Source organism: Pristis pectinata, chromosome 9 (assembly GCF_009764475.1).
Source record: "Pristis pectinata isolate sPriPec2 chromosome 9, sPriPec2.1.pri, whole genome shotgun sequence".
NCBI lineage: Eukaryota > Metazoa > Chordata > Chondrichthyes > Rhinopristiformes > Pristidae > Pristis > Pristis pectinata.
The window spans coordinates 6,864,677-6,891,930 of record NC_067413.1 but is presented as its reverse complement, the minus strand read 5'-3'; the positions used below and the strand labels follow the sequence as shown (position 1 = coordinate 6,891,930).

The 27,254-nt window shown below is 44.6% G+C and overlaps 1 protein-coding gene across 2 annotated transcripts in view; it reads left to right on the top strand.

Moving 5' to 3' along the window:
- Positions 1–27,254, top strand: part of stk3 (serine/threonine kinase 3 (STE20 homolog, yeast)) — a 305,893-nt gene that overhangs the window by 95,423 nt on the left and 183,216 nt on the right. For both annotated transcript variants that reach the window (XM_052023496.1, XM_052023497.1), the window contains one exon: positions 12,145–12,312. In XM_052023496.1, coding sequence (XP_051879456.1) covers positions 12,145–12,312 — 168 coding nt within the window. The remainder of the gene's footprint in view (positions 1–12,144; positions 12,313–27,254) is intronic.

Genomic DNA, 27,254 nt, shown 5'->3' with positions numbered 1-27,254 from the left:
CCAATGTCCAAAATAAAGGTGGACCCATTATTCCTGATGACCAGGAATGGCCCCTCGTATGGTCGTTGCAGCGGTGCCCGAGGAGTGCCCCTGTGAACAAAAACAAACTTACAGTCTCGTAGTTCCTTGGGCTCACAGGATGGGGCTTGACCATGCCGTGAAGTGGGAATCGGGGCCAAGTTGCCGAGCCTCTCGCGCAGTCTTTGCAGGACTGCCGTGGGCTGTTCCTCTTGGCCCTGAAGGGCGAGTATGAAATCCCCTGGGATGACCAGGGGTGCCCCATACACGAGTTCAGCTGATGAAGCGTGGAGGCTTTCCTTGGGGACAGTGCGTATGCCGAGCAGGACCCAAGGCAGTTCTCGACCCAGTTAGGACCCTTCAGGCGGGCCATCAAGGCTGATTATAGATGGCAGTGGAAACGTTCCACTAACCCGTTTGATTGAGGGTGGTAGGCCGTGGTGGTGTGCAGCTGCGTCCCCAGCATGTTTGCTAACGTAGACCAGAGGCTGGAGGTAAACTGGGTGCCCCTGTCTGAAGTGATGTGGGCCGGAACACCAAAACGTGAGATCCAAGTTGTGAGCAGCGCCTGGGCGCAGGAATCAGTTGTGATGTCAGATAGAGGGGTTGCCTCTGGCCACCTCGTGAACCGGTCCACGATGGTAAGGAGATACCGGGCTCCTCTTGAAACTGGCAGAGGACCAACGAGGTCGACGTGGATGTGGTCGAACCTTCTACGGGTAGGCTCGAACTGCTGTGGCGGGACCTTGGTGTGTCGTTGGATTTTTGATGTCTGGCAGTGCAGACAAGTCCTGGCCCATTCACTGACCTGTTTGCGCAGGCCATGCCAGATGAACTTGCTGGCGACCAGTCGGATAGTTGATCTGATGGATGGGTGCGCCAACCCATGTATCGAGTTGAAAACGCGTTTCTGCCAGGCTGCAGGAACTATAGGGCGGGGTTGACCTCTTGCGATGTCGCAAAGGAGGGTCTGCTGACCTGGACCGACTAAGAAATCTTGGAGCTGCAGGCCCGAGACTGCGGTTCTGTAGCTGGGCAGCTCGTCATTGGCTCGCTGTGCGTCAGCCAGGGCTGTGTAGTCGACATCCAGGCACAGGCTGTGGATGGTCGGTCTGGAAAGTGCGTCAGCAACGACGTTGTCCTTTCTGGAGACATGTTGGATATCTGTTGTGAATTCGGAAATGTAGGACAAATGTCTTTGCTGACGAGCTGACCGGGGATCAGAGACTTTGGAGAAGGCGAAGGACAAAGGCTTATAGTCAGTGAAAGCGGTGAAAGGCCCGCCTTCTAAAAAGTACTGGAAATGCCAGACTGCCAGGTACAGCGCTAGAAGTTCCTGATCAAAAGCGCTATATTTCGGTTCGGGTGGTCTAAGGTGCCTGCTGAAAAATGCCAAGGGTTGCCAATGGCCTTCGATTAGTTGTTCCAGTACTCCACCAACTGCAGTGTTGGATGCGTCCACGGTGAGGGCGGTTGGGATGTCTATCCTAGGGTGTACAAGCATTGTGGCGTCTGCCAGGGCGTCCTTGGCCTTAACGAAGGCAGCTGCAGCTTCGTCGTTCCAGGCGATGTCCTTGCCCTTACCAGCCATCAGCGAGAAAAAAGGGCGCATGATACGGGCTGCTGCAGGGATGAACCGATGGTAAAAGTTGACCATCCCCACGAATTCCAGTAGGCCTTTGACCGTGTTGGGACGGGCAAAATGGCGGATAGCGTCTACCATGGCAGGTAGGGGTGTTGCCCCGTCGCTGGTGATTTTGTGGCCGAGGAAATTGATAGAGTCAATTCCGAATTGGCACTTGGCCGGGTTGATCGTGAGGCCGAAATCACGGAGACAGGAATACAGTTGGCGGAGGTGGAAAAGGTGTTCTTGGCGGTCACGGCTGGCGATTAGTATGTCATCTAAGTAAATGAACACGAAGTTCAGGTCTCGGCCTACCGCGTCCATCAGCCACTGGAAAGTCTGCGCGGCGTTCTTAAGGCCGAACGGCATCCGAAGGAATTTGAAGAGGCTGAATGGGGTGATAATCACAGTTTTGGGGACGTCATCCGTGTGGACCGGGATTTGGTGGTATCCCCGAATGAGGTCCACCTTGGAGAAGATGCGGGCCCCATGTAACTTCGCTGCGAAGTCCTGGATGTGAGGGATGGGGTAACGGTCCGGGGTGGTGGCGTCATTCAGCCTGTGGCAGTTGCCGCAGGGCCTCCACCCGCCGGTGGCTTTAGGGTCCATGTGCAGGGGGGAGGCCCAGGGGCTGTCTGACCTGTGAATGATCCCCAGCTCCTCCATGCGGTGGAACTCTTCCTTCGCCAGGTGGAGCTTGTCTGGAGGTAGTCGTCGTGCTCAGGCATGAAGAGGTGGCCCTGTGGTAATGATGTGGTGCCGCACCCCGTGTTTGGGCCTAGAATTTGAGAACTGAGGTGCCAAAACTGATGGGAACTCGGTTAGAAGCTTGGTGAACTCGTTGCCAGACAGGGAAACGGAGTCTAGGCGCGGGGCTGGTAGGCTGGCTTCTCCCAGGGGGTAGGTTTGGAAAGTTCTGGAGTGGACGAGTCGCTTCCCTCACAGGTCAACTAACAGGTTGTGGGCCCGAAGGAAATCGGCTCCTAGGAGTGGTCGGGCGACGGTGGCAAGGGTAAAGGTCCAGGTAAAATGGCTGTCGCCGAATTGTAATTGAAGTGTACAGATACCGAAAGTCCGTATCATTGTGCCGTTTGTGGCATTGAGTAGAGGACCTTGTTGCCTGTTACGAGTATCGCGGCTGGTCGGGGGCAAAATACTGATCTCTGCTCCTGTATCGACGAGGAAATGCCACCCGGACTGCTTGTCCCAAACGAATAGGCGGCCAGCCGTTGTAGCTGTCAGCGGTGGCTGGCCCTGGCGTTTCCCTGAAACCTTGCAGGGTAGGCGGCATTGACGGGCCTCCGCGCCCCACCTCTGATGGTAGAAACACAGCTGGTCGCCAGTGTGTTTCTGGGGTGTGGTCGCTCGGTTGCTGGGACTGGTTTAGGCAGGCGTTGGGCTCGCGGCCTGGCGATTTGGCCGACAGACAAATCGCTCTCGTGTTTGGCCTTCCACAGGACATCTGCCTGGGCAGCTACCTCACGTGGGTTGCTGAAATCGGCGTCGGCCAACAGCAGGTGAATGTCATCGGGTAGTTGTTCGAGGAAGGCCTGTTTGAACATTAGGCAGGGCTTGTGTCCCTCAGCCAATGCCAGCATCTCATTCATTAGGGCAGATGGGGATCTGTCCCCTAGGCCGTCGAGATGAAGCAGGCAGGCGGCGCGCTCGCGACGGGAGAGGCCAAAGGTCTGAATCAGAAGGTCTTTGAAAGCTGGGTACTTATCCTCCTCTGGAGGAGACTGGATGAAGTCTCCGACCTGGGCGGCTGTCTCCTGGTCCAGAGAGCTGACCACATGGTAGTACTTAGTGGAGTTGGAGGTGATCTGCCGAAGGTGGAATTGTGCTTCGGCCTGGTCGAACCAGACGCTGGGACGAAGCGTCCACAAGGTGGGCAGCTTGAGTGCCACTGCGTTGGCTGCTGCGCTGTCGTCCATTGTGCGGGTCCAAAATCCGTTTGGACCGTTGGGGTCACCAATATAGCGGCTGCTACTGTGATGTGAAAGCAAGACACTAGTCGATGGGTTTCAGAGCAAGAACTGGTTTATTTTCCCGCCTTGTGCGGGCCTTTTAAGAAAGACTGTTCCCGCCCACTGAAAATGGAAATAACATATACGGTACGTCATCAAACCTTTCCTGCGCACGGGTTCTCCCTGTCGCTCGGGGAAGATGAAGGCCCAACGCCATCTTGGGCCTCGCCGCTCTGACGACGCGCGACCTGACCACCGAGCCGGTTCGCTTGCTCAGACGGTGAGTCGCTACAACTTGATAATTTTTTTTTCTGAACATATTGGGACTTAACATCAGAAGACCATCCATTTTAATAATCATGTTCTCTAAAATATGGAAAAGTTCCTCGAATTTTCTACTTGCAGAGTTATGATCCCCTTCATAATTTCACCATCACATTCATTTACATGACAAAATGGAATTGGTACAAAGCAAAATTTTACAAATGCTCAGATTCCAAAATAAAAACAGAAATTGCTGGAAATATACTCAGCAAATTGGGCAGTGTCTGTGGAGAGAAAGGTCAATGGTCTTTCATCATAATGGCTTCTGTAATTGGGTTGGATCACAGATACAGAATTACAGGAACAACTATTACCTTGAATAAACTCATCAAATTAAATGTTGTAACAAAAACAGAAATGCTGGAAGAACGCAGCCTGTCAAGCTGCATCTGTGGAAAGAGGAGCCAGTCAATGCTTCATGTCAGTGATCCTCAGAACTGGGAGGAGAGTGGAGGGTTTATAGTTTTCAAAGCAGAGCTGGGGGTGGAGGTGGTGGGAGGAAAGCTAAAAGCCTAAGTGAAGAAAGTTTAAGAAGATCAGGTGATATGGACAATGAGTTAGCAAGACATTTTAAAGGAATGGGGTGAGAAGGGTATATAAGCATGATAATGAGAAACAATGAGAGAGCAACTTATCTGGTTAGAAAATAACTTGCTTTGTTCATGAAATTGTTGAGGCACAGAAGGAGGCCATTCAGGCGATCGAATTGGTGTTGGTAACACCATTTGGGGTCGCGTTAGAGTATTTTGTTTATCCTGAAGGTGCTACACCTGTCTGGACACCTCGGCCCTCACCATCAATCAAGGCCCTAGACAGCGCTTCACCTGTGAATCTGAGGGTGTCATTTATTACATCTGGTGCTCCCAGTGTGGCCTCCTCTTCATCGGTGAGACCTGATGCAGATTGGGTGACCGCTTCGTCAAGCACCTTTGCTTGGTCCACTGCAATGGCCAGGATCTCCCGGTGGCCAGCCACTTGAATTCCACTTCCCATTCCCATACTGACCTGTCTATCCACGGCCTTCTCTACTGCCATTTTGAGGCTAGATGCAGGTTGGAGGAGCAACACCTCATATTCTGTCGTGGTAGGTCTCCAACCTGATAGCATCAACATCGATTTCACTAACTTTCAGTAACCCCTTCCCTCTTTTCCCTCCTGCCCCCTGTTGTTTTTCCTTATTCCTGTGGCCCCCTCATCCCTTCTCTTTCTGCTGCCCCGCCCTCACAACCTGTCCACCACCTCCCTCTCATTCCGCAACTCCTTCCCTTTATCCCATGGTCTACTATCCTCTCCTATTGGATTCATTCTTCTTCGATCTTTGCCTCTTCCCCACCTATCACCTTCCAGCTTCTCACATCATTCCCTTTCACCCCACGTCCCCCATCTACTTACTTTCCCCCCTCTTACCTGGAGTCACCTATCACCTGCCAGCTCGTGCTCCTCCCCCTCCCCCTCCCCGACCTTTTTATTCTGGCTTCTGCCCTCTTCCTTTCCAGTCCTGATGAGTGGTCTTGGCTTGAAATGTCAACAGTTTATTTCCCTCCATAGATTCTGCCTGACCTGCTGAGTTCCTCCAGCATTTTGTGTGTGTTACCATAATAGTGGTATTATCTATTCGGATTTCAATAGTACAGAACATAAATACTAATAAAATCTGTGTATTTGTGTTGTGTTTCTGCATCTATATGGGTACATATAGATGAAGCTAATTTCTTGAATGAAATACAATCGGAAGCAGATGGTTTTGAGGGGGTGTGATACATGCAGGCGATGACAAGACTGCACTGGGCACAGTACATACCAGTAATAAAGAAGCAGAGGTTCTTGATTTTGGAATGGGATCCAAATATGTTACATTTCCTATGGGAGTGGTCAAATGTACATCTTTATCAGACAGATTTCCAAAATTGTTCTTTGCTCTTACAAAATGACGTGTTGAATTGTATTCCCAGAGACCTGGGTTGATATTTTTCAGAAGGTTACATACTTTTTCCCTCATACTTGATTCTATAACAGACAGAAATAAAAGAAAAACAAGAAACAAAAGTGAAAGATGCATTAAGGAATATATGCAATCAGTATAAATTTACTTTGTTGTGTCTTCTGTATTCACACATTATTTCCACGTGGATTTCACTCATCCTATAATGCTTTTATAATGCTGTGTTATTGTAGGTAATGAATCCAACCTTGTTGGTTGTACTGGTCATGTGTTTTATGTTTATTTTTCATAGACTCATTCTGAATTTTGATAGAGACGTAATAAGCAAGTTAATTGACATGAGAAACAGTTAGGAGAAAGTGAACTGAGTTGTTTGTTTCAGGAAGCAACAAAATGAGCAGTAATATCCAATAGTTTGCCACCTTATCACAGTCAGAGAGAACCAGAAGGGAAATTGAGATGTTCTAATGTGAATAAGGTTACACACTAGAACATGCTGAGCATATTCTTCTGTCATGTAATGGAGAATAATTTAGGTCCACATGTCATGAAACAAGAATCCTTTTATTTAAAAAAAAGCTGTCTTTTAATAAAAAACTGCAATGCTACAAAACTGCAGAAGCTTGTATTCACGTTGCTGTGAAGCAGGGCCACAGGAAAGAATTATGCCAGTTTTGTTGCATCCATGGTTTGTTAGTACTAAATAAAATATTCAATTCTGTTTTTCTTTCATAATAATAATGTGGTGAGATATTTTTATTATTGCTCAACTTCCTGCTTCCCGAAACATGCACCCTAAGGTCACTTCTTTCTAACTGCTTTTCAGGTCAGTTAGCTTGCTTACTACATCTTTATCAAAAATCATAATGGATCTTTTGAAAATTAACATGAGCAGGTTACTAGTATATCAGACAAAGTAAGATTTCTTACCATAAGAACATAACCCAGGCAGTATAAAATGTACAGGATGAGTTAGACCCATGTGGAGAAAGCGCATGAAAACAGAAGACACAGCGGAATAAATTTATTTTGTTAGCGTAATTTCTTATATGCATCTTTCACGTTTGTTTCTTGTTTTCGAAATTAGCATACAATCTTGCAGTATATTCTTCAAAGCTGGAAAGGGATAGAAAACAAATACATTGAGGATATACTTTAAATTAAATTTTACCTCTTTACAGTTTTCACTGAACATTCTTCAAAACACCAGTAAATTCCTAAAGTAGCATTTAATGCTGTGTAGCGACTCACTGTCCAGTCAGGCGAACCGGCTCGGCAGTCGGGTCGCGCGGCGTCGGAGAGATGAGGCCCAAGATGGCGGCGGGCCTCGTCTTTCCCGAGCGACGGGGAGAACCCGCGCGTGGGAAAGACTTGATGACGTAGTACTTACGTCATTGCTGGTTGCATTGGGCAGGAACAGTCTCCCTTAAAAGGCCCGCGCAAGGCGGGAAAATAAACCAGTTCTTGTTTGACAATCCTTCGACTAGTGTCTTGTTTTATTTTGCGGTAGCAACCGCTACATTAGTGACCCCGACGGTCCAAACGGATTTTGGACCCGCGCAATGGACGACAACGCAGCAGCCAACGCAGTGGCCCTCAAGCTGCCCGCCTTTTGGACACTTCGGCCCAGTGTCTGGTTCGACCAGGCCGAAGCACAATTCCACCTTCGGCAGATCACCTCCGACTCCACGAAGTACTACCATGTAGTTAGCTCTGTGGACCAAGAGACAGCCGCCCAGGTCAGAGACTTCATCCAGTCGTCTCTGGAGCAAGATTAGTACCCGGCTTTCAAAGACCTTTTGATTCGGACCTTCGGCCTCTCCCGTCGTAAGCGCGCTGCCCGCCTGCTTCATCTGGATGGCCTGGGGGACAGATCCCCATCCGCCCTAATGAATGAGATGCTGGCATTGGTCGAGGGATACAAGCCATGCCTGATGTTCGAACAGGCCTTCCTCGAACAGCTCCCCGATGACATCCACCTGTTGTTAGCTGATGCCGACTTCAGCAACCCCCGTGAGGTAGCCACCTGGCAGATGTCCTGTGGAAGGACAAACGCGAGAGCGGTTCGTCCATCAGCCAAATCACCAGGCCGTGAGCCCAACACCTGCCTCACCCAGTCCCAGCAACCGAGCAGCCACACCCCAAGAACACAGACGACGACACGGGCGACCAGCTGTGTTTCTACCATCAGAGGTGGGGTGCGGAAGCCCATTGATGCTGCCCACCCTGCAAGTTTCAGGGAAACGCCAGGGCCAGCCGCCGCTGATGGCTACGGCGGCTGGCCGCCGACAGAGCCTCCTATTCGTTCAGGACAAGAAATCTGGACGGCGTTTCCTCGTTGATACTGGAGCAGAGGTCAGTATTTTGCCCCCGACCGGCCGCGACACTTGTAACAGGCCACCAGGTCCTCTACTCAATGCCGCTAACGGTACAACGATGCGGTCTTTCAGCACCCGTACACTTCAATTACAATTCGGCGGCAGCCGTTTTACCTGGACCTTTACCCTTGCCACTGTCGCCCGACCACTCCTAGGAGCCGATTTCCTTCGGGCCCACAACCTGTTAGTCCACTCTAGCACTTTCCAGACCTATTCCCTGGGAGAAATCAGCCTACCAGCCCCGCGCCTGGACTCCATTTCCCTTTCTGGCGACGATTTCACCAAGCTCCTAGCCGAATTCCCATCAATTTTGGCACCTCTGTTTACAAATTCTAGGCCCAAACATGGGGTACGACACCACATCATTACTACAGGGACACCCCTTCATGCCTGAGCACGATGATTACCTCCAGACAAGCTCCGACTAGCAAAGGAAGAGTTCCGTCACATGGAGGAGCTGGGGATTGTTCGCAGGTTAGACAGCCCCTGGGCCTCCCCCCTGCACATGGTCCCCAAAGCCACCGGAGGGTGGAGGCCCTGCGGCGACTACTGCAGGCTGAATGACGCCACCACCCCGGACTGCTATTCCATCCCTCACATCCAGGACTTCGCAGCGAACTTACACGGGGCCCGCATCTTTTCCAAAGTGGACCTCATTTGGGGATACCACCAAATCCCGGTCCATCTGGATGACGTCCCCAAAACTGCGATTATCACCCCATTCGGCCTGTTCGAATTCCTTCGAATGCCGTTCGGCCTTAAGAACGCCGCGCAGACCTTCCAGCGGCTGATGGACGCGGTAGGCCGAGACCTGGACTTGGTGTTCATTTACTTAGATGACATACTGATCGCCAGCCGTAACCGCCAAGAACACCTTTCCCACCTCCGCCAGCTGTATTCCCGTCTCCGCGATTTCAGCCTCACGATCAACCCGTCCAAGTGCCAATTCGGACTTGACTCTATCGATTTCCTCTGCCACAAAATCACCAGCGACGGGGCAACACCCCTACCCGCCAAGGTAGACGCTATCTGCCATTTTGCCCGCCCTGACACGGTCAAAGGCCTACAGGAATTCCTTGGGATGGTCAACTTTTACCATCGGTTCATCCCTGCAGCAGCCCGTATCATGCGCCCTCTGTTCTCGCTGATGGCTGGTAAGGGCAAGGACATCACCTGGACTGACGAGGCTGCGGCTGCCTTCGTTAAGGCCAAAGACGCCCTGGAAGATGCCACGATGCTTGTACACCCTAGGACAGACGTCCCAACCGCCCTCACAGTGGACGTGTCCAACACCGCGGTGGGTGGGGTACTGGAACAGCTAATCGAAGGCCGCTGGCAACCCTTGGCATTTTTCAGCAAGCACCTTAGACCGCCCGAACTGAAATACAGCGCTTTTGATCGGGAACTTCTAGCGCTGTATCTGGCGGTCCGGCATTTCTGATACTTTGTAGAAGGCAGGCCTTTCACCGCTTTCACCAATCGTAAGCCTTTGTCCTTCGCCTTCTCCAAAGTCTCCGATCCCTGGTCAGTTCGTCAGCAGAGATATTTATCCTACATTTCTGAATTCACAACAGACATCCAACATGTCTCCGGAAAGGATAATGTCATTGCTGATGCAGTTTCCAGACCGACCATCCACAACCTATCCTTGGGTGTCGACTACACGGCCCTAGCTGACGCACAGCAAGCCGACGACGAGCTGCCCAGCTACAGAACTGCAGTCTCGGGCCTGCAGCTCCGAGATTTCTTGGTTGGTCCAGGTCAGCGGACCCTACTTTGCGACATCGCGACAGGTCAGCCCCGCCCTATGGTCCCTGCAGCCTGGCAGAGACGCGTTTTCGACTCAGTACATGGGTTGGCGCACCCGTCCATCAGATCAACTGTCCGACTGGTCGCCAGCAAGTTTGTCTGGCATGGCCTGCGCAAACAGGTCAGTGAATGGGCCAGGACTTGTCTGCACTGCCAGACATTGAAAATCCAACGACACACCAAAGTCCCGCCACAGCAGTTTGAGCCTACCCGTAGGAGGTTCCACCACATACACGTTGACCTCGTGGGCCCTCTGCCAGTTTCAAGAGGAGCCTGGTACCTCCTTACCATCGTGGACCAGTTCACGAGGTGGCCAGAGGCAACCCCACTGACTGACATCACGACTGATTCCTGTGCCTGGGCGCTGCTCACAACTTGGGTCTCACGTTTTGGTGTTCTGGCCCACATCACTTCAGACAGAGGCACCCAATTCACTTCCAGTCTCTGGGCTGCATTAGCGAACCTGCTAGGGACGCAGCTGCACACCACCACGGCCTACCATCCTCAATCAAATGGGTTGGTGGAACGTTTTCACCGCCATCTGAAATCAGCCTTGATGGCCCGCCTGAAGGCTCCTAACTGGGTTGACGAGCCGCCTTGGGTCCTGCTCGGCATACGCACTGCCCCCAAAGAAGACCTCCGCGCTTCGTCAGCTGAGCTTGTGTACGGGGCACCCCTAGTTGTCCCAGGGGATTTCATACCTGCCCTTCGAGACCAAGGGGAACAACCCCCAGCAGTCCTCCAAAGACTGCGCGAGAAGCTTGGCAACTTGGCCCCGATTCCCACCTCACGGCACGGTCAAGCCCCATCCTGTGAGCCCAAGGAACTACGAGACTGTAAGTTTGTTTTCGTTCGCAGGGGCACACCTCGGGCGCCGTTGCAACGACCATATGAGGGACCATTCCGAGTCATAAGGAATAATGGATTCACCTTTATTTTGGACGTTGGAGGCAGGGAACAGGTTTTCATGACGGACCGCCTCAAACCGGCCCATTTGGATCTGCAACAACCGGTCGAGGTTTCAACGCCGCGACGCGGAGGCCGGCCCCCTAAGCGGCAGCTGGCACAGCCCGCAGACCTTGGGGACTGTATCGCCGGTTCTGGGGGGGGTTGTGTAGCAACTCACCATCCAGTCAGGTGAACCGGCTCGGCAGTCGGGTTGCGCGGCGTCGGAGCGACGAGGCCCAAGATGGCGGTGGGCCTCGTCTTTCCTGAGCGATGGGGAGAACCCGCGCGCGGGAAACACTTGATGACGTAGTACTTACGTCATTGCTGGTTGCATTGGGCGGGGACAGTCTCCCTTAAAAGGCCCGTGCAAGGCGAGAAAATAAACCAGTTCTTGTTTGACAATCCTTCGACTAGCGTCTTGTTTTATTTCGCAGTAGCAACCGCTACAGCTGAATATTTATTTGGTCCCTATGAATCTTTGTCCCTGACATTTTATTAGGATTACTTTTGTTGCACAATAATTCTATAATCAGCACTCAATGGGAAAGTTATGCGAAACCTGAGATGCTTGTGTTTTGTTTAAAAAAAATACTGTTATTTGTTTTCACTCTAGTTACACTGCAATTGGATCTCTGTTAGCTCTAACATGTATTGGCTCATCAGAATAAGAAACATATGGGGCTGAAACTCCAGCCATCCCCTCCCCATAAATTGAATGGGATACTCGTTGAAGCCCTAGGGAAACAGTTGAAATGATAATTTTCACCATCTCCCAGTAGGAGATACCAGTATACCACCAGAGTTGCAAATTCATTGTTGGAACCCTTTTAGAATTATATCATTACGTAGTAACATAAAATAAATTAATTTGTCTGTACACTTAAAATGAGCCAAATTTAATTTGGCTTGGAGAATGTAAGAAGTACTTTTGCATATTCTCTCACTTTTTCCCATATCTCCTTACAACATTGTTGATGCCCTTTCTGCTCATTGAGTGTATTAGAAAAGGTTTGATGAATAGTAGCCAACATTAGGAAATAGTAGTCAACAGCTGTAGGGAAGAGTGTTTAAAAATGTACTCAGATGTTTGAATTCTTTGCCAATTACTAATATTAAATGAAATGTGCCTTACAGGACACGATGGCTAAACGCAACACTGTGATAGGAACACCATTTTGGATGGCACCAGAAGTGATCCAAGAAATTGGCTACAATTGTGTTGCAGACATCTGGTCTTTGGGAATCACCGCAATTGAAATGGCTGAAGGCAAACCACCCTACGCAGACATCCATCCAATGAGGGTAAGTGATAGCGTAAGATTCATTTTGACAATAAGGTTTGTAGTCTAGTTGTTCTAATTGTGGAATATATGTTACCAGTTTGTCCGGGGACTTTACAAAGTTTGCTGTAAATATCAACTGCAGGTCCTCCCCAGGTTAGGACAGGGTTTTGTTCCTTTTAACTTTTTCTAACCTGGACAGTTCTCAAGTCAGAACTGCGACCATGAACCAAACTCCCAGGAGGCAGAAGATGCCCGTAGCCCTACAGCAGCCGGCAAATCCATCCTGCCGGTCTCCCAAACACTTGGTATGTATGGCTGTACAGAAGTTGGGTGTTCGTAACCTGAGAAGGACTGGTATATGTTTAGAGGTGAGACTACAGCTGTATAAACTTTGTAACTCTTTTTCTTGATTGTGTACTTTCTGGATATTGAGCCATTCCAGGTGAGGATCTAACAAAAAAACTGGTCAAGAAGCTTTATTTTAATTGTATATTCTTAGCTACACTGAAAAACTCATAACTTTAGCATGATTAGTATGTTTTAATTATAATCAGCTGTGGTGGATTGGAAAATAGGACTAATATTGCATTCTTTATGAGTAACATGAAATCTGTGAGGCTGACGCTGACTTATAAATGGAATGATAACAACTTGTAGGACAGATAAACCAGTGTCCAAGTTCAAAGACTAAAGTGCAGACTGAATCTAGGAGTGTTGAAGGCAGCATGTTGAGTGATAGTCCAGCAAATGTGTAGATCATATAAACAAATTAGCACCGCTGACAAGTGCACAGGTATTAGTTTGAACCTGCAGTATTGGTTGGAATCAATTACAAAAGGCAAGGGGATAAATACTTACATGGTAATAGCCTTATTTTTAGAAATTAACTTGGCACAAAGAATTTGGAAACATTGTTTAATAGATTTGACAGTTAAATGTTTGGGGTTAACTTTTGTATTGCAAGGCTTGGAAACTGATGCAAACCTAAAATTAGACATTGAAATTACAGGTGACCCCCTCGTCACAGTCATTCAGATAACAGAAATTCGTCCTTACAGAATTCACAAATCACTACCCTAAAATTTGAGATATGGAATAAAATTCGCTCTCATGGAATTTATGTGGAAAAGAAAGCATATAAGTCAGCACAAAATATACGTTTTTTCAGTTCAGTTTTCCTGACACATGCACAAATGATGCGGCTTCACATTATGGAAAATCGTGAAATGGATTTGGGGTCACCTGTAATTCTAAGTGATTAGACATTAGATGTTAAGCGTATCATTGAGTATGAAATGTTCAGTTGTAAACAAATACTTTTTAAATCCAGTATCCTAGAAGTGATATTTGGTGCAAATGTTTTAGTGTTAACTGATCCTGTGGGTAAAAATTAAATAAAATAATGCATGTTGCTGTATTTTTTCTATTTTGTGCTTTTCAAGTGTTATTTGATCTGTCTTCATTAGAAAGCTTAAAAATTTAATTTTTTTTGCATTATGCCATTATTAGGTGATACAGTTGGTGTGGGCAAGCCAGAAAGTCTAAGCTAATTTCCATGCTTTTCCTGGAGCTAGTTGAAGATTTGTAGTCTTTAATGCTAGAATGTGTAATAGTAGAATGCACATTGGAATCATCTTGTGTTTTATTTTGCTCTAGGCCTTTTGGCATATCCATAAAGGAACTGAACTGTCAGTATACTGTCTTCTGAGTTAGGATACCTATCCTTATGTAGAACCATTATCTGTAAAAGTTTCTCAAGACAGGAAATCGCAAATACAGGAAAAACAATCTTAGCTTCTTATCACTATGAGATATTGTTCGGTAATTATGTTATTTAACAAATAATCCAGAGATCTGGACACAAGTTTGAAACCCACCAGCTTTTCTGGGAAATTTAAATTTGGTTAGTGAAGTAATCTGGAAAAGGAAGCATGTATTGATATGATGCCTATAAGACTAACAGTTTGTGGTAAAGACCACATAATGACAAAGATACCCATAACGTCATAACATACCCAGTTTCTGACCTGCTGTCATAGCCACAATATTTGTGTGACTGATCCGCTTGAGTTTCTGGTTAATATTCACCCCCCGGCATGGGAAAATCACCCTAACCAGGCTCTTTTCTAAATCACATGCCAGTTTGACTTGGAAATATATTGTTTTATTTCCTTCACCATTGCTGTGTCTAAATTCTGGTACATGCTATCCAACCACATTGTGGAGTACTTTCGTGAGAAGGACTGCATTGCTCAAAAAGGTGGCTCACCATGATATAGTCAAGATTAATTGTGGATGGGCAAGAAATATCAGTTTTGGCAATGATGCGCACGTTCTGAAAAATGAATAGAAAAACTGAACTGTAAGGTTCGACTTGAAGGTGAATCGGTATCAGGCCAGTGGGAGGCACTCAAGAAAGAGATCTTGTGGGTACAGAGCAAATATGTTTCTATTACAAGATAAAGGGACTCTCTTAAATCTAGGCCACTTGGAAGTAAGGATGCTGGGGACAAGGCAAAAGTGGTAAACTTATGACACAAACACAGTATTCAACACTGTGAAATATAGAAGGAGAAAGGGTGAACTTGAAAAGGATATTTTTGGAAAGTAAAGAGGGTACCACCCCTGGTTACAAATGGATAGCTTAAGAATGAAACCAGATAAGTATGGTGTAAGGGGATAATCTTGTGTTTAGCCTCATCAGAGGCTGTGGATAGGTTGAGGTAGACCTTGATCTTTTATCTCGATATGAACTAGGGAGGTTTGAACTAGATTGGCAGGGGGTGGGATCCAAAGCAGAAGTGAGGCAGATGGGAGGCTGGAAGTTGAGATGGAATTCAATGACAGTAAGGTCAGCAGACAAGAAAGGCAGCAGCATACCATGGAGCGAAGAAAGGCTGTTGGATTTAATTGCATTTATTTCAATGTATGAGGCCTGACAGGTAAGGCAGATGAACTCAGGGCATGGATAGCTACTAGAGAAACAAAGGACTGCAGATGCAGATGAGTCCTGAAGAAGGGTCCTGACCCGAAATGTTGACTGTCTGTTTTCCTCCATGGATGCTGCCTGGCCTGCTGAGTTCCTCCAGCATCATTGTGTTTTTCGTCTCGGATAGCTACATTGGACTGGGATATTATAGCCATTACAGAAACATGCCTAAGGGAGGGACAGGACAGGCAGCTAAATTTTCCAGGGTACAGGTGCTAGAGGCGGAATAGAGGTGGAGGAAAGAGGTGGGGGGAGGGGGGTTGAATTTCTGATTAAGGAGAACATCAACTCTCAAGTCCAAGATTAAATTGCTGAGGGTTTGTCCAGTGAGGCTTTATGGGTGGAACTAAGAAATAAGAAGGGGATGATCATCTTGTTGGGATTGTACTATAGGCACACTAATAGTCAACAGGAATTAGAGGAACAAATATGCAGGGAGATTGCAGAAAGTTGCAGGAATAATTGGGTTGTCATAGTAGGGGGTTTTTACTTTCCTAATACAGACTGGGCTGCCATAGTGCTAAGGGCTTAGATGGGTGGAATTTGTTAAGTGTGTTCTGGAAAGTTTCCTCATGCAATAGAAAGAAGGCTGTACTTGGGAGAGGGCAAAGCTTGACCTACTCTTGGGAAATGGGGCAGGACAAGTGACTGAGATGTAGGTGAGGGAGCACATTGGGACCAGTGACCATAATTCTATTAGTTTTAAATTAGTTTTGGAAAGGGACAGATCTGGTCCACAAGTTAAAGTTCTAAATTAGGTCAAGGCAAATTTTGATGGTATTAGACAGGAATGTGCAAAAGTTGATTGGAGTAGATTGTTTGCAGGGAAAGGAACGTCTGGCAAATGAGAGGCTTTTAAAAGTGAGAATGAGAATTCAAGATCTGCATTTCCTGTTAGAGTGAAGAGCAAGGCTGGCAGGAGCAGGGAACTCTGGATGATGAGGAATATTGGAGTTTTGGTCAGGAAAAAGGAGGCATGGGTCAGGTACAGGCAGCTGGGATCAAATGAATCCCAGGAGGGGTATAGGGAATGCAGGAGTGTACTCAAGAAGAAAATAAGAAGGGCAAAAAGGAGGCATGCGATAGCTTTGGCAGAGAAGATTAAGGAGCATCCAAAGAGTTTTTATAAGTGTCTTAAGGGAAAAAGAGTACCTAGAGAGAGAATAGGGCCCCTCAAAAACCAAAGTGGACATATTTGTGTGGAGCCACAGGAGATAGGCAATGTCCTTAATGAGTAGTTCTTATCTGTTTTTACAGTGGAGAAGGACATGAGCTAGTTAATGGGGAGATCTTGGGGATAGTCTGTATTACAGCAGAGGAGGTATTGGATGTCTTAAAATGTATGAAGGTAGATAAATCTCCAGGGCCTGATCAGGTATGTACAAGAATGGTGGGAATCTAGAGAAAAAATTGTGGGAGCCCTGGCTGAGATATAAGCGTCATCGGGGTGAAGTGTTGGAAAACTGGAGGGTGGCTAATGTTGCGCCTTTGTTTAAGAAGGGCTGCAACAAAAAACCTGGGAACTATAGACCAGTAAGCCTGATGGGCTGAAGGGCCTGTTTTGTGCTGTATGGTTCTAACATCTGTGGTAGGTAAGTTATTAATGGGGATTCTGAGGGATAAGGTATACAAGCATTTGGAAAGACAGAGGGATAGTCAGCACGGCTTTGTGCATGGGAGATAATGTTTCATGAATTTGATTAATTTTTTTTGAAGAAGTAACCAAGAAGGTCGATGAAGGCAGGGCAGTAGACGTGGTCCACGTGGACTTCAGTAAGGCCTTTGATGAGGTTTTGCATGGTTGGCTGCAATGGAAAGTTAGATTGCATGGGATCCAGGGAGAGACGGCTAATTGGATACACAATTGGTTTGATGGTAGGAAGCAGAAGATGGTTTTTCAGAGTGGAGGCCCATGATGAGTGGTGTTCCGCAGGGGTTGGTGTTAGGCCCATTGCTATTTGATATCTATATAACTGATTTGGATGAGAATGTACAATGCATGGTTAGTAAGTTTGCAGATGACACTAAAATACGTGGTTTTGTTGATAATGATAAATTGGTAGTTTGGTTTTATTATTGTCACATGTACTGATTTCATCACATCAGTACGTTGAGGTAGTACAAGGCAAAAGCAATAACAGAATGCAGAGTTATATTGTTACAGTTACAGAGAAAGTGCAGTGCAGGCAGGCAATAAAGTGCAAAGTTTTCAGGATTTACAGAGGGATCTTGATCATCTGGGTAAGTGGGCCAAGGAATGGCAAATGGAGTTTAATTCAGATAAGTGTGAGGTGTTGCATTTTGGGAAGACAAATGGGGAGTAGGTCTTTCACAGTGAACAGTAGGGCCTTGGGGAGTGTTGTAGAACAGAGGGACCTAGCAGTGCAAGTACATGGTTCCTGGAAAGTGGTGTCGCAGGTAGACGGGGTGATGAAGAAGGCGTTTGGCACGCTGGCCTTCATCAGTCAGGGTACTGAGTATAGACTTTGAGATATCATGTTGCATTTGTACAAGATGTTGGTGAGGCCGCATTTGGAATATTGTGTTCAGTTCTGGTCACCCTGCTATAGGAAAGAGGCCATTAAGCTGGAAAGAGTGCAGAGGATGTTGCCAGGACTCGGGGGACTGAGTTATAGAGAGAGGTTGAGCAGGTTGGGACTTTTTTTTATTGGAGTGTAGGAGACTGAGGGGTGATCTTATAGAGGTGTATAAAATTATGAGGGGCATAGATAGGGTGAATATGCACAGTCTTTTTCCCAGGGTTGGGGAATCAAGAACTAGAGGGCATAGGTTTAAGGTGAGAGGGGAAAGAATTAATAGGAACTGGAGGGGCAACTTCCTCACACAGAGAGAGGTCAGTATATGGAATGAGCTGCCAGAGGAGGTGGTTGAGGCAGGTACATTAACAGCATTTAAAAGGTACTTGGACAGGTACGCAGATAGGAAAGGTTTAGAGAGATTATGGGCCAAACACGGGCAAATGGTATTAGTTTAGATGGGAATCTTGGTCAGCATGGACCAGTTGGGCCAAATGGCCTGTTTCTCTGTTGTATGATTCCATACGTATATTTTATATTACGGTAAAGTACAGGAGCAAAAGCTGGATGAGCTTAAGGACTGGATGGAAGTACTTTAATTGGATCAAAAGAAACAATTCAGTAAAATTCTGAAATTGAACCTGGGGGAATATAGAAAAAAGCATGTCCAAAATGATGATCTGCAAAATTGTACTTCTCAAGGTTAAGGGAGCCATTCTGACACAGCAGGCATCAGTAAAACTGCATGTTTTCACCTCTCTCTCTCTTGATTGCCCATTAATCTTTCTTCTTCACATCTTGGATGAATATTTAAATTTATAAACTGTGTAAGTGTCATAATTTAAGAAATATGAGTTGTGCATATTCTAAGAGATTTTCCTGCAATGAGTCCCATTGTCCCGTTTCACATTTAATCCAAAAGTTTGTTGGCAGGATTTTTATCCAAGTAATGGATGATTTTTCCACTACCGCAGTTTGATTCAGCTGGCAAATTTGAGTTTGCTGGCGGCAAGAATTTTTAAAGTAATTCTTTGAGAACTATACTCTTGAACTGTATCAGTGTTTGCTTCTTTGGCAGAAGTCTGAATGATTAAAAGAAATACCCAAGTGTTTATCTACTACAGCAAGTATACTACAGTACCTCTCTTGGCTTGTGCTATAATTTATGTTGTGCAAGATTAGGTAATTGTATAGATGCAGACACAGGAATTTATAATAAATAGTTATGTTGATTAAAATATTTTCAATTCCTTATTCCAATTAATTATTAATAAAAAGCAAATGGATTTATTGCATTCATCATATTTTCTGTATCATAATTTTATGTTGAAGAATGGAGAATGACCACCTAAAATATGGGAAAGAAAACATGCTCGATGATTAATTTTTTGGATGGGGCAGGAGTGTGCACAGGTATAATGGTTGGTAGTGGTGCATAGATCCCTCCTCCATTTCCAAACATTATAAACATTAAGTAATTTAATAACTTGCTTGTGTATTTGTGACGCTAAATTTCACATCTTAATTACTCTCAAGGTTTTAAAAAAGTACTTTTCCAATTCTTACTGGATATTTTATTCCTCGCTATTAAATCCTTCCATAATATTAAAGACCATTATCCAGTCATCTCTCAGCCTTCTGCATTCAACAGAAAAGTACCTAGCCTGTTCAATTTTTCCTAATCTGTCAAACCTTTCACTCCAGGTATCTTTCATTTGTACCTTTTTCCAGTCTGACTGCAATTTGTTTTATGTCTAAAACTGTTAATAAAACTCCATGTGATCTCACCAGGTTTCTGTACCCTTTTTAATTCTGTCCTTTCAGAATTGAACTGTCATATTTTGTTGGCTTTTCCTTATGTCTTTATGAACTAGAGCCACTACTTTAAGGGATTTGTCTATTCATTCCTCCAGATTCATGAGTTCTTTTAATTTCTCAAAGTGCCCCTTTTTTTTCTACCAAAATATGGTACCTCGCACTTAGGAGGGAGGGATAAATAATAGATTAGGAAAAAGTGACAAAAGACACAAGTAATATATAAAAAATAAACCTAATAACTGTCTACCAATGCCCCTGTTTTCCATTCATATCAATGTACACCCACCTGATGTACATGACAGTGAGTATAATCTGGTTTGTTTCCACACAATAAATCCATTTTTTCTACATCTTTGTTGTGGTGTAGTCAAGTAGCATATTGCCAGGGGCCTAAGTATTTACAATTTGATGACCCTAATGAAATGCTAATTGGGATAACATTCATTTCCCTTTCTTCACCAGAATAAGGTTCTAATTAAGTGCATGAGCTCATCTTTTCTGGTCAATCTGCTATTACAAAGGAAATATGAACCACGTATTTGACTTGATGAATGGATTTCCTATATTTTGATTAATCATGCTGCAAAGTAAGCACGAGGATTTATACAGTAATTGAAAGGTTACCCTAAATAGAATATTTTTAACTGAAGTTATACTTTAAGAGTTCATTGTGATAACCCTTTGGTTTTGTTTATCATAGCTACTTGTAAGATTTTTCTATTTGAAAGAAAAAGAGTTGAGTAGAAATTTCAGTGGAAATATAAAACTAAATTATTCAATTCATAATAAAAAAATCAAGCTGATATTGTAACTTACACTTACAGATTTTATTTTGAAATATTTACTATTGTTTTGCGAAATTGTAAAGAGCCAAATGGAACTTGTACTTAAAAGCAGTAGTGCTGCATCCTTGATATGTTATAACTGAAAGTTCTGACTTGCACCAAGTTTTTGAAAGTATTGGAATGAAATTAAAAGAAAACTGGCTCTTACCATGCAGTTATTTAATGACACTCCAGAGATGAACAGCAGTTTGAAGTCAAAAATAGCTTTTGTATTAAATCCTTCAAGTTTGGTAAGAACAATTCAAGTTAAATGGTAGATAAACAAAGTTGCCTTTTTTGAGGGAATGCCTGCTTTTCACTTAGATTTTGACGTTTAAATTAAAGAAAGCTCTTATAAAAGGCACATAGCTGGATCTGATTTTTTAAAAAGTATCATTTGGTGAAGTTATGGCTGTTTCTGAACCTCCCTCTGCAACTGGATCCTCGACTTCCTTGTAGGAGACTACAGTCTGCGGATCGGTAATAACATCTCCTCGCTGACGATCAACACAGGTGTATCTCAAGGATGCATGCTTAGCCAACTGCTCTACTCTCTCTACACTCATGACTGTGTGATTAAGCACAGGTCAAGCACCATCTATAAATTCGTAGATGACTTGGTAAAATCTCAGATGGTGACGAGGTGGCATACATGAGTGAGATAGATCAGCTGGTTGAGTGGTGTCGCAACAACAACCTTGCATTCAGCAAGACCAAGTAATTGATTGTAGACTTCAGGAAGGGGAAGTCAGGAGAACACACAGCAGTCTTCATTGAGGGGTCAGCATTGGAAAGGGTGAGCAGCTTCAAGTTCCTGGGCATCAACATCTAAGAGGATCTATCCTGGGCTGAACACATTGTTGTAGTTACAAAGAAGGCAAGCCAGTGGCTCTACCTCATTAGGAGTTGGAGGAGATTTGGCATGTTGCCAAAGACTCTTGCAGATTTCTATACTGTAGATGTATGATGGAGAGCATTCTGACTGGTTGCATCACCGCCTGGTATGGAGGCTCCAATGCACAGGATCGCAAGAAGCTGCAGAAGGTTGTAGACTCAGCCAGCTCCATCATGGGCACAACCCTCCCCACCATCGAGGACATCAGGCGGTGCCTCAAGAAGGCAGCATCCGTCACTAAGGGCCGTCACCATCCAGGTCATACCCTCTTGTTACTACCATCGAGGAGGAGGTATGGGAGCCTGAAGACCCACACTCAGCGATTCAGGAACAGCTTCTTCCCCTCTGCCATCAAATTTCTGAATGGTCCATGAACCTATGAACACTACCTCGTTGTTCCTTTTTTTTGCACTATTTATTTTGTAATTTATAGTAACTTTTATGTCTTTGTACTGTACTGCTGCCGCAGAACAACAGATTTCATGTCATATAAGTCAGTGATAATAAACTGGTTTCTGATTCTGATAATAAATATTTGGAGAAGCAAGAGTCTGCAGATGCTGGAAATCTGGAGCAACACACCAAGGAGCTGGAGGAACTCAGCGGGTCAGGCAGCATCTATGGAGGGATATGGACAGTCGATGTTTTGGGTCGAGACCCTTCATCAGGACTGGAAGGAAAGAGCCAGTATAAAAAGGTGGAGGGAAGGGGTGGAGCAAGAGCTGGCGGGTGATAGGTGGATCCAGGTGAGGGGGGATGACAGGTAGGTGAGGGATGGGAGAGAGTGAGATTGATGCAAGAAGCTGGGAGGTGATAGGAGGAAGTGATAAAGGGCTGAAGAAGATGGAATCTGATCGGAGAGGACAGTGGATCATGGAATAAAGGGTATGAGCTGGGGAGGGGAACCAGTGGGAGGAATGTGTGGCTGATGGGCAGATGGAGAGGGTTGGGGAGGGAAAAGAGAGAGGGTGATGAGGGCTGGTGGGATCAGGAAAAAAAAAGCAAGAGAGGGATGGGACAGAGGGGAGTGGTCACTGGAAGTTAGAGAAATCGATGTTCATGCCATCAGGTTGGAGGCTACCAAGGCAGAATACGAGGTGCTGTTCCTCTGTCCACTCCCCTCTGTCCCTTCCCTCCTCTTTTTTCCTTATTCCACCGGCTCCTAACTCTTTCCCCTCCCTCACCTTCTCTGTCTGTCCATAATCCACACACTCGTCCCACTGGTTCATCTCCCCACCTCCATCCTCTCCTATCAGATTCCATCTTCTTCAGCCCTTTGTCACTTCCACCTATCACCTCCCAGCTTCTGGCATCATTCCCACTCTTCCCCCCGCCCCCCCTCCTCACCTGCCTATCACCACCCCTCACCCAGATCAACCTATCACCTGGCAGCTCTTGCTCCACCCCTCCCCCCCCACCTTTTTATACCGGCTATTTCCCCTCTTTCCTGATGAAGGGTCTCGACCCAAAACGTCAACTGTCCATTTCCCTCCATAGATGTTGCCTGACCTGCTGAGTTCCTCCAGCTCCTTTGTGTGTTGCTACAGTAAGAAATACTTTTTTGTTTTGAATGAAAAGATTTTATAGCTTGAAAAATATGATAAAATCATGAGTATAACTCATTGGAAGTTCAGAAATATGTACAGAATTCATCCATTCAAAAATACTAGGATCCTGATATTCAGGATATTAATTTTCTCCATAAGAAGTGAGATAATGAAATATGTTGAAAAGGGATTTTATTTTTGTTCAAACTGCAGAGGATTGAGTAAGGAGCTTTAGTTACAGACACAATGGTATTTTTCCTTATAATTCCCATTTTCATGATTTTGGAGCAATCAGAAACCTGATTGGAAGATTTCAGAAAAAAAATGACAGACAATTTGGGAGGTGTGCTGGTAATAACCTTACAGAGGAAAAGGAGCTTTGGGATTGGTGCAAGTTTAGTGATGATGTGGGTTGGGTGGAGTGGAGAGAACAGTTGGAGGATCATAGGAAGTGATACTGTTGAATATAGAACAGAGTACGGGAACAGGCCCTTCACCCCACATTTTCTGTGCTAACCATGATGCCAGTTTAAATTAATGTCGCCTGCCTGCACAAGGTTCAGGCTCTATGCCCAGCTTTCTCATGCCTGTCAAAATGCTTCTTAAACATTGCTATCGTAATTGCTTCCACCATCTCCCTTGGTGGTGCGTTCCAGGCACCTACACTTATTCTCTGTGTATAAAAAAAATCCTGCCTCATGAATCTCCTTTAAAACTTTCCCCTCTCACTTTAAAACTATGCCTCTAGTATTTGATGTTTCCACAATGGGGAAAAGACTCTGACTGTCTACGCTATCTATGCCTCTCATAGTTTTATATACAGTACTTCTAACAGGTCACCACCTCAGCCTCCGAAGCTCCAGAGAAAACAATCCAAGTTTGTCCAATCTCTCCTTGTAACTAATACTCTCTAATCCAGGCAACATCGTAGTGGACCTCTTCTGTACCCTCTCCAGAGCCTTCGCATATGACGTAATTCAGCATGGGATTTTCAGATTTTTTATTTTCAGACATAAGGAGCCTGTAAAGTTTTATAACTGCTGGTTAAAAATATAATTATGTGTGTGGGTTTTTTTTATTCTTTGATTCATTTAAAACCCAAATTAAGATTCTGCTGTATTGTTATTCAGCTGCTATTTGAAGATGGAGAAGTAAAATGAGGGCATGTGTTAAAACCAATAAATGAAATGAACTATTAAGGTTATTCTGAATTTAAAAGAATGTTGTAGTTTTAGTTGGAAATATCAGGGCAGATGAAAGTATTTCTAGAATCACATCAACCTGGATAAGTGTGAAGTGATACTCTTAGGGAGATCGAATTCGAAGGCAGAATACAAGGTTAATGGCACGATTTTTAGCAGTGTGGAGGGATCTTGGGGTCCATGTCCATAGATCCCTCAAGGTTGCCGTGCAGGTTGATAGGATTGTTAAGAAGATGTATGGTGCATTGGCCTTCATTAGTCGGGGTATTGAGTTCAAGAGCCGCGAGGTGATGTTGCAGCTCTATAGAACTCTGGTCAGACCACACTGGAGTATTGTGTTCAGTTCTGGTCGCCTCATTATAGAAAGGATGTGGAAGCTTTAGAGAGGGTGCAGAGGAGATTAACCAGGATGTTGCCTGGATTGGAGAGCATGTCTTATGAGGATAGGTTAAGCAAGCTAGGGCTTTTCTCTTTGGAGAGAAGGAGGATGAGAGGTGACTTGATAAAGGTGTACAAGATGATAAGAGGCATAGATCGAGTGGACAGTCAGACTTTTTCCCAGGGCAACAATGGCTAACATGAAGGGACGTAGTTTTAGGTGATTGGAGGAAGGTATAAGGGGGATGTCAGGGGTAAGTTTTTTTTTACACAGAGAGTGGTGGGTGCATGGAACGCACTGCCGGTAGAGGTTGTGGGGGCAGATACATTAGGGACATTTAAGAAACTCTTAGATAGACACATGAATGATAGGAAAATAGGGGGCTATGCGGGAGGGAAGGATTATATAGATCTTAGAGCAGGATAAAATGTCGGCACAACATTGTGGGCCAAAGGGCCTGTACTGTGCTGTTGTGGAAAAGTAAGTTTGAGCAATGATAGTTGCTTGAGATGTGGAAGCCAAAACAAAAAAAATCACAAGAAAGTACTTAAAGATGTTAAAAAGGTTAACAAAATTGTGTGGTTTGTTACCTTAAAGCACATGTATACCTGATGATGGAGTTGCTCTGGCATAAGCTTGGAAAACTAAAATAAATTTAACTGGGAGGAAGGTGCAGACAGGAAAAGTAAACTTGTTTCGTCGTCTCTCCTCTTTCTTTCTGCTTTCTTGCTCTGTTTTCCTATTATTGTGCATATTGTAATAATATGTTTGACCAATTCAAATAGGATAGATGGTGCACTGATTAGTTCTTTCAATAGGTTTGTACTTTACAGGATCTTAAGAAAATCGCAGGTTAATTTTTATTCATTCTTTCTACCTGAATGATATTTAAGACATTCCATACAACAACCAATAGTTCCTCACTTTTTTTGTTGGAATTCCTTCATCTACATGATCTAGAAATCCATCCCAATCATAATTACTCAGTGTAAAGAAGTCTGATACCTTACATGTTTATGCCCTTCATAGCTTGGTACTATGTACAAATTTGAACTTCTGCATCGTTTTTCTAAATTTGAGTGTATATTTAAATGAGAAACAATAATAGTCCCAGCACAAACCTGAGACTTCCTACTCATTATTAGTCTCATGTAAATTACCCCTTAATAAATGTTCATTGTGTACTATACCTCAGCCAATTTCCAGAGTTTATCTTGCACCCTTTAACTTTGTGTTCAACTGATAGCCCAGGCATGGAACTTCCTCAGATAGATTTTGTATATCTTGATGCACTAATTTTGTTTGTGCTCGTGACTTATTGAGACAGAACTTCAGAGATAAAATGAATGGCCTTTGGTTTCCTCTTCTATTGATGTGTCCATGGAAAACTAAATATATGAGGACAGCATTTTATTGAAATGATTATTCGGTTTTACCATAGGAATGTAGTAGCTTCAAGATCAATGTACCCCACTACGGTGGGGCAGAAAGCTTTGATACTGCCACTGCTTTCAGATTTGACAACACTGTTATGTGGAGCAAGTGATAAAAGCCACTTGAAAGAGTTGTCACAGGTTTGTGAACATAAGAAATAAGATCAGGGATACGCCAGGTGATTCCTTGAGCATGTTCTGCTGTTTGATGAAGTCATGGCTGATTGAAAGTTTTGGCCTCAACTCATGTTCCTGCTCAATCTGCATAACCTTTGATTCCTTGGAAATTCACTCCAAGAATATATCATATGTTTAATGAGTTTGATAAAGGGTTAGAGAATTACAAAGGTTCACAAATTTTTGAGAGAAGAAATTCTCCAGTCTTCATGAAGTTGATCATCTCCTCACCCCCGCCCTCTTATCCAGAAACAATGCCACTTAGTTCTAGACCACCCCACCAAAGAAAATGTCAGAGCATTTATCTTGCAGTATTGTAGCTGTTTGATGAGTTCAAGTATCTGCATCACAATGCCCTTAAACAGGGGAACGAGCAACATGAAAAAAACATCAACAGAGTTATATTTCTCCGGTGAAGGTCACTGTTGTAATCAAAGGAAGCATCTCATATTAGTCTATGATCAGTTAACATTATTATTAGAGGTCTAGAATCCTTCTGTCTAATGTATCAAACTTTCAAAAACTTCAAATGTAGTTGAGCAATGTAATATTGAAGCAATTAAAAAAAATTATATCCTCTTCTAAGGCAACAAAATAACTTCTTAGCAGCTGCATGAAATTAATTTACTGAAAAAGTAATATGCACTGTAAAATCAGTTGCATATTGATCCAGTAACGAAACGCTAAAACCAGAAACTTGAGAGATTTTCTGTCATTATTCTTTACAGGATAATGGGAAAACATAAAACTGTATCATCGATTAAGTAACTTTACACAGTTTGTATGGCATCGCCTGAAAAATAAATCAACAGTCAAACATCATTTAATAAATTTTCACAAAATTGTAACAGCCTACCATTTAGCACCATGGTGGGGAAAAAAGCAAATGCTGCAAAGTTTTGATCTAAAGCTTCAAAGATTTATTTTGTGTTGTTCGCAATCCACATGAAATAAATGTTTGAGATTGTTAAATGTCAATTACAAAATATTTGAAACATGTTTTCCTCAGCAGTCTTCAAAGAAAAAAATAAAATTTCACAGCTTGTTTTGTGTGTGTTTCTTCCAAATCCCATAAAATGTGGTTGTCTTGCTATGATATGGATAACTGTTCAATTTGGATATATACTAGATGACTGGTTCTTGTATAATTGAGGTTAATG